This window comes from Triticum dicoccoides, chromosome 2A (genome assembly GCF_002162155.2).
Source record: "Triticum dicoccoides isolate Atlit2015 ecotype Zavitan chromosome 2A, WEW_v2.0, whole genome shotgun sequence".
Taxonomy (NCBI): Eukaryota; Viridiplantae; Streptophyta; class Magnoliopsida; order Poales; family Poaceae; genus Triticum; species Triticum dicoccoides.
The window spans coordinates 12,958,098-12,966,397 of NC_041382.1; the positions used below are offsets into that span (position 1 = coordinate 12,958,098).

An 8,300-nucleotide genomic window follows, 5' to 3' on the forward strand; every position below is an offset into this window, starting at 1 on the left:
GGCGAGGCGGGGGCGGGGGGGAGCGCGTGCGCGAGGAGAGAGAAAGTAGAGAGGGAGTGGAGTCTAGAGAGAGAGAGAGAGAGAGAGAGAGAGGGTGGGCGAAGGTGGCCAGCTGGAGTGGTTTGTCGAGTCGAGGGGGGCGCGATCAGTCCACGCCCACTGACGGTTTTTAACACCACGCCGTCGCTTTCACTCCTCCCCTTTAGAATTCTCAAACAGCCTCCTTCTAAAAAAAAAAGAATTCTCAAACAGCCTCCTTCTAAAAAAAAAGAATTCTCAAACAGCCGTTCAATCTCGGCCTCGCCCTCCTCCGACGGTGAGGATCTGTCGACGCCCTTACTCTTCGACCCCGCTCTCGCTGTTGTGGGGAGGGAAAATGGCTCGGCAATGGGAAGCGCCACTGTGGCATGCTTACAATTCGTTTTTTTTTTGTGTAGTTCTCAGTGTCATGCGTCAAGGAGCTCGTGAGGTGATGGCATTTTCGGTGGATACGGTTGCTTCTTTTTAATATAAACATCGCCTTTACTCATTGGAAATAACAGTTACATCGTTAATAAGGAAATTATGTATTCATGTAAGGAATTACCAGCGCACATAGACTTCCATTTTATGGTACAATGGCTCAGTTTGACATTTTAGGGAAGACAACATGGCCAATCCCAACCGGTGTAGCAAGCCCCGTGCAACTGCTGCTCCATCTCGAGCACGAAGGAGACCGCCGCCACCGCCCAGATCAGATCTGGTCTGACATGGGCCATAGCCACACACCACGTGATGGATGACATGGCATGTAGCAGCCTCTAGTCAAGATCAAAGAGACACACATGGGAGAGAGGAAGGCTATGGCTGGGCGGAGGAGAGCTCGCCGCCAACGACGGCGGCGAGGGGGATCTGACAAGAGGAGGTTGCGTCGGGGGGGCCTCCGGGGTCGCCAGGTGCAACCCGGGAGGCAGTTCATGTATTCAAGCACTCGTTGAACTTTTCAATAACAAAGGTACTAGTAACCCGGTAATTTTTTACGGGATCAAGGGGCGTGTATGAGAGGACCATATTCCTTCAATTCCAAAAATATTATTAGTCTCGCACATTCTAACATTCAATTCCGGCGGTTCACACGAAAAAGACGAGGAAAGTCATGAGAATACCCAATAAATGTAAGTTGGTTAATTCATAATTATAAAATGATGAGAGAATTAGCTTATCCGCATCTTCAGACAGATCAGTGGTGGGAGTAGGACCGACCTGAAACCCACTCCAGGAATCAATCTTATTACACGGAAAAAAGACGGGGAAAATCGTGAGAAACTCCAATAATGGAAGTCACTTCGTTCACAATTGATGACACAAGTGTCTTATCCCCGTCTTGAGATGGAGTGGTGGTAGTAGGACCGACCTAAAACCTACCCCCTCGACCATACATACATATCCATCCGGATGCACCACCACAAGGCAACAACGCAAAAGGAAAAAGTGGAGAGTTCCTTTCGTTTGGTGGACAAGGACGTCTCGTCCCGAATTGCTTGCCGGTGTCATCCGTCTCAGGGTAAACAACAGTTAAGAGGCTGTCGTCCGTGTGTGTGTCACCGGCAATGGCCTCCGGTTGGTCTGTTGGTGCCATGACAAGGACGCGATTTTGCCAATTGCTATCCACATCAACAACATCCATCCGTCCATCCATCCTGAGCTTTCCGAATTCCCCTTTCCCTCGTCTCGTTGCCGTCTTTGCCGCTGGAAACTTTGGCACCGCTCACCCGCCCGAGGCTTGTGTTCTCCTTTCATGTAATATAAATATCTGATGATGACGACATTTTCCGGTGCAAATCGCTCACAAGTTTTTCAAAAGGGTCCTACTATAAAACAATACGATTACGAGTAGTCAACGCGGGACGTGCTACGAAAACGAAACGCGAAGAAACGAGTACTGGCGAAAGTCCTCTTCCACACCCGAGCTCGGGATGAACAGTAAATTGAAGAACATTGAAAAAAGTTCAAAACAATATGGCAAACTTTGACAAATGTGCTAAGAGCTTGCAAAGTTTCATCATGAAATCACATTTATGGAAGTCACGGCAAAAGAAAATTCTGTGCTCCAAAATGCTTTCGAAAGTAGCATTTTCGGAGTATCGATTTTTTTTTTTGCCACGCCTTGCAGGAATGTGATTTCATGACAAATCTTGGCAAGCACTCAAAACATTTTTCAATGTTTGTCATAAAAAAATCAGTCTTTTCTTTAATTATTTTTGGATTTTTTTCTCAAAATTACTGTTCACCCGAGCTCATTTGAGCTCGGACTGAGAAACTCCGTGTCCAAGTAGCGGTTGTGATTGAAAAATAGCAAGGAAACACTACTCATGTTTGATTTTTTTTCTAGACTACTACAAATGCAATTGAGGCGAACTTTTGGATTTACAGTCTATACCACAATTCCTCACAAGCATAAAACCTTTTTTACGTTATCTGTCCAAAGCTTCTTCGCACCATTTCCACGGAGTATTCACTAAATGTCTGTTTTCCACCAGATATATGGATAGGCATGCATCTCGAGTTAGTGTTTGTAAAAAATTCTCGTTATTCCAATAACTGAAATAATCAAAAGTCATATTTTACGAATGTGTAAGCAATAAAATATTTCTTGAAAATAATCCGCAACATGATGGAAACACCGAGTTCCATTTCCCATCGCACGAGGAATTTCTTTGAAAAAGCTCCCTCCCCGAAAGCAAATTCACCGGATGACAAATTCAAATAAACACACGAAATACCACATGGCTGGAACAATGAATGCGCTGACTTTGGAAATAAAAATTTAAATAAAAATAAATAAACCATGTAACTATATGGTTGTGTGTGCATCAATCGATGCAGGGGCCGGAGATTTATCCTGGTTTTTGAAAACAAAAATTCACGTCCTCATTGGAAAAAAACACACGCACCTCAACCTGTGATTCCACAAGCTAAGCCCATGCCGCGCCGAATTCATCAGTTTCCACGGCCCAATTCCGGGCCTGGGCTTTTGGGGCTGGCCCGTCGAGCTGCCAAATTTATCCCACGTTCCAGCTACTCCCGCTAAACATAGCGAGCTCGCCTCCATGGATCGCATGGCCGTCGTCGCCTTCGCCTTGCGCCGCTCGCCATTAAAGCCAGCCAAGCGCCACCCCCACCGCCTTCCCCTCCCCCTCCCCCCGCCACCATGCGCGCCCCATCCCCACCCCTCCTCCTCCTCGCCGGCGCCCTCTTGCTGCTCGCCTCCGCGGCCACCGTAAACGGGGCCGACGGCCAGCAGCTCGCTCCCAATGCCGCCGCCGGGGCCGGGCAGGGCGGGGAGAAGCCGGGCGCCGCCGGGGCCTGGCAAGGCGGGGAGGACTTCGTGGAGGGCGGCCTGAAGACGTACCTGATCATCGTGTGCCGCGCCAACGGGCCCAAGGGCGGCGACGAGCTGAGGGAGTGGCACGCCTCGCTGCTGGCGTCGCTGCTCAACACCACCACCGACATGGTCCTCCGCGAGGCGCTCTCCCACGTCGGCCCGCGCCTCGTCTTCTCCTTCCAGCACGTCGTCAGCGGCTTCGCCGCCCGCCTCACGGACCGCGAGGTCGCCGAGCTCTCCAAGCTGCCCTGGTGCGTCGAGGCAGTCCCCGACGCCACCCTGCGCCTCACCACCACCTACACGCCGCAGCTGCTCGGGGTGTCCGCGCCGGGCACGGGCGCGTGGAGCGTGGCCGGCAGCATGGGGGAGGGCGTCATCGTTGGGATTCTGGACAACGGCATCGACCCGCGGCATGTATCGTTCTTGGATGACGGCATGCAGCCGCCGCCGGCCAAGTGGCGCGGCGGGTGCCACTTCGCCGGCGAGGCGCCGTGCAACAAGAAGCTTATCGGCGGGCGGTCCAGGGCCCCGCAGGAGCACGGCACGCACACCTCCGGCACCGCCGTGGGCGCGTTCGTGCGGGACGTCCAGCTGCTCGGGGCCCCGGCCGGGGCGGCGTCCGGCATGGCCCCGCGCGCGCACCTGGCCTTCTACGAGGTGTGCCTCGCCGACACCTGCTCCGCCACGGAGGTCCTCTCCGTCACGGAGAAGGGCGCCTTCCAGGACGGCGTCGACGTCATCTCCATGTCCATCGGCGACAACACGCAGAAGCCGTTCTACAAGGACCTCATCGCCGTCGGCAGCTTCTCGGCCGTCTTGTCCGGCGTCTTCGTCAGCACCAGCGCCGGGAACGCCGGCCCGCTCGAGCGCACCGTCACCAACTGCGCCCCGTGGCTGCTCACCGTCGCCGCCAGCACCATGGGCCGCCGCATCGTTTCCAGGCTGGAGCTCGGCAACGGGGTGGTGATCGATGGCGAGAACCTGAACCCCTACAAGCGCGTCAAGGACAGGCCGCTCGTCTTCATCGCGGGCATGTTCGCCGACGGCGCGCTCAGCGCCGTCGACGTCCGCGGCAAGATCGTGGCGTGCCAGCGCAAGGAGGACCCGTTCATGCTCGCGGAGATGATCCAGAAGGCGGGCGGCGCGGGCATGATCAGCTGGTCCGGCCCGAAGCGCGGCGCCGCGACCACGCCCGTGGACGACCTCACCATCGCCGCGGCGCGGGTGACGCACGCCGACGGCGAGAAGATCATAGCGTACGTCAACTCCACGCCCAACCCCACCGCCACCCTCCGGTTCGCCGGCGCCGTGCTGAACCGGGCCTCCCTGCCGGCCATCGCCGAGTACTCCTCGAGAGGGCCCTGCAACATGTCCAGCGTCGGCGTGCTCAAGCCGGACATCACCGGGCCAGGCACGGCCATCGCCGCCTCCATCCCCGGCGGCGCCAACGGCACCGCGCCGACCCGGACCTTCGGCCTGCACAGCGGCACGTCCATGTCCACGCCGCACCTGTCCGGGATCGTGGCCATGATCAAGAAAGCGCGCCCGCAGTGGTCACCGGCGGCGATCAAGTCGGCGCTGATGACAACAGCCGACGTGACGCACCCGGACGGCACGCCGATCGTGGACGAGACCACCGGGAAGCCAAACTGCTTCGCCATGGGCGCCGGGCTGGTGAACCCGACGCGGGCCCTGGACCCGGGCCTCGTCTACGACCTGGCGCCGGCGGACTACATCCCGTACGTGTGCGGCCTCGGGTACAACGAGAGCGTGATCAACGAGATCATGGCGCAGCCGCTGCAGAACGTGAGCTGCGCCAAGGCGGGGAAGATCCAGGGCAAGGACCTCAACTACCCGTCGATCATGGTGACGCTCACGCCGGCCGCGCCGGAGGTCGACGTCAAGCGCGCGGTGACCAACATCGGGGATCCCGTGTCGGTGTACACCCTCGAGGTCGTCCCGCCGGAGGGCGTGACCGTCGAGGTGGTGCCCAACGTGCTGACCTTCGGCTTAGTAAACCAGAGGATGGAGTTCACGGTGAAGCTCAAGCGAGGCCCCAATGCCGCCGCCGTTGGCACCGCCGAGGGCAGCCTCCGGTGGGTCTCCGGCAAGCGCTCCGTGCGTAGCCCGATCGCCGTGCTCTTCGAACCACTGCCTAATAACTAACGAGCTAACTAGGATCGTCTTCGCCGAGCTCTCTCCTGATTTATGTATATATGTATGGAGAAGCAGCTCTGTCAGATAGGGCAACGGTGCCATGAAAGATAACTCAAGATTGAACAGTTTGGCAACTCCTATGTTGCCCAACAGCTCAAGCCAAAATGAATGGCAATCCGCCCCTGGAATCGGCGAATAGAAATTCCGCGTTCCAGACATAGATCCAACACTGTTTTTACAGGATCAGACAGAGAATTTTATGAAGATTTTGCGGTACTCTTTTCTGTTCCAGTAAAATGCACCAGGGTACCAAACTAGTGCCCTTCTATACCAAATGTACACAATATAATCACCCCTGTACCAAATGTATACAATACAATATAATGGCACTTGTACTGCCATTTTTCTAGCATTACAAACTGCTCAACTTATCAATGTTCCAGGTACATTGATATAGTGTATAGTACTATGAGGACACAAACTCTCCTTCACAATTCACAACCGGAAATCAGAGATAGCAGTTTTTGCATCTAACCCGATGGAATAGTAATGTTTGATGTAGTCTCTGACGAGGGTCTCCCTGTACAATGGCGGGTTCTCATCGGACAGCAGCTCCTTGATCGGACCGTACATTCTCGTTGAGGCAGGGTGGAAATGCGTGCTGAAGAAGCACGCGATCGAGACCCTCGGCGCAGCGTTCTTCGCCGACACCCTATGCTCCACACTCCTGAACCCGTCGTTGGAGATCAGCTGCACATTTTGAACAAAACAATCAGTTCGACACGACCACGAGTGACTGATCAATGCTCGCCTTGAATGAATAATTCTGCTTGGAATGTTCAGTGTACCTGTAGGAGATCGCCGATGTTGACAATGAATGCTCCAGGTGTTGGCGTGACATCTACCCACCGGTCCTCATGGAGGATCTGGAGGCCTCCGATTTCATCTTGGAGAAGTATGGTCAGGAAGCCGGAGTCTGAATGCCGGCTTGTCCCGATGGCGAGTTCGGGCTGGGGGCACGGAGGGTAGTAGTGGCAGAGTATGATCTGTCCTTGGTTGCACTCTATATCGGTCAAGTAGCTCGGTTTGAGCCCAAGAGCCTCCGAGAGCAGCTCGAATAGAGTGCTCCCCAAATTCTTCACTTGTTTGGCGTATTCAAACAGAGCATCGCTGTGAATCAACATGTTAGTGTTGAGTGTCTTTTTTAGAACATGTGATTTAAGTAACCTTTCATTAATATTCACAACAAAAGGAAGGACCTAGAGAAAGTAATTTAACTACAGAATTTAGCTCTGGTCATTTTGTCAATAACCAAGGAAGAACTTATACCAACAACATATCCTCCATATAGGTATAAATTATACCATTAGAACTAACTGCAAATTACTCCTGTCAGAATAACACAGTAAATCTCATCAACTTACTATGGTTCAACAAGAAAATTCATTTCAATTAGAAATAGCACAGTCCTGTTCTTAAACATTAACAGAAAATGTAAAACCGGTTCCATTCCCACCATGAAAATCATGCTACCATCAGTATGGTGGTTACCTTCCCACTTCAATTCCAAAACAGTGGCATTTGTTGGGTTAGCAGTAGGACAAAATGAATATTATCAATATTTGGTTGGTTTGGTATAAATTATCAGCCTATCAGAACAGATTTGTGGGTATAAATTAGTTTACATGCTTCTTAAAAGAAAAACATCAAAATGAAAATGTATGTCACAAATTCAAGTGACCATCCCCGTATGGTTCGGTGTCAAACTGAAGTCATTTACCTATGTATACATATACAGAATAGTTTGAAATAGTGGTTGAGAAGTTGAGGTAAAACTTCCAAGGCTTCCTTTTATTCCCATTTTGTGTGTGGTTACACTAGATATGTCCCTCATATTTTGTTATTAAGAAGAATGGATCTGCTCTGGTCCATGGGGATTTGCTACAGATACCTCAAGCTAGCACACTCAAATACACAATTGATTATTGGCACAGCTGCACATCAGAGGGTCGATCATGTGAATTCTGAGCACCGTTAACAATTCTGAGCATCTAATCAAGATCTGTTTGTAAACCAGGCAGTTGACCAGAGCACTCAGATGCTCAATTTATTGCAAAATCGTCATGTACAAGGAGGAATTACTGTGATGCACTCACCGGCAGCTGTCCGGCAGGTCGCCGGCGTCGGGCGGGTCGGGGGCCATGCGGAGGTAGAGCGTGTCGCGCCAGTTCGCCACCGGCGACTGGTACAGGTCGAAGTTGCAGTGGTACTTGACCGCCCTCGCCGGCTCGCGCGAGTAGAGCCTGGCCTTGTCGCTGCCCTCGCCGCCGTCGGCCTCGTGGAAGCCCCGCACCGCGTCCGTCGCCGCTGCCATCGCCGCCTCCGGCACCCCGTGCCCCGTCACCTGGAAGAACCCCCACTCCGCCGCGGCCCGGCGGACGGCCGCGACCACGTCGTCACGGTCGTCGCCGTTGAGATCAATAACCGGGACGGTTGCCGCTGACGAGGACGGCGGTTCTTGGGGTGGGGCTTGCGGTGGCGGTGGTTGTGGTCGTGGCTGGTGGACGTCGTCGGGGACGCGGAAGATGCGGGGGAGCTGCGTGACGCCGGAGGCGACGAGGCCGCGGACGCCGGAGCAGGTGGCGTCCAGCGCGCGGAGGTCGGCCGTGCGGTCGTACGCGGCGGCCATGGGCGACGCCGTCGAGGTATCGTTGGCTCTTCTCCGGGCGCGGGTGCGGCAGGCAGTGTCTGAGGCCAGAGGCAGAGGTGGCTCTATCCT

General features: G+C 54.0%; 1 protein-coding gene across 1 annotated transcript; it reads right to left on the bottom strand.

Annotated features, from left to right (window-relative positions):
* Positions 1-5,828: 5,828 nt before the first annotated feature.
* LOC119352757 (1-aminocyclopropane-1-carboxylate oxidase homolog 1-like) lies at positions 5,829-8,300 on the bottom strand. Its single transcript, XM_037619338.1, has 3 exons — positions 7,678-8,300; positions 6,370-6,691; positions 5,829-6,271 (listed from the first exon to the last, which is right to left on the bottom strand). The coding sequence occupies exons 1-3, from the start codon at positions 8,208-8,210 to the stop codon at positions 6,017-6,019; spliced, it is 1,110 nt and encodes a 369-aa protein (XP_037475235.1). The 5' UTR covers positions 8,211-8,300; the 3' UTR covers positions 5,829-6,016.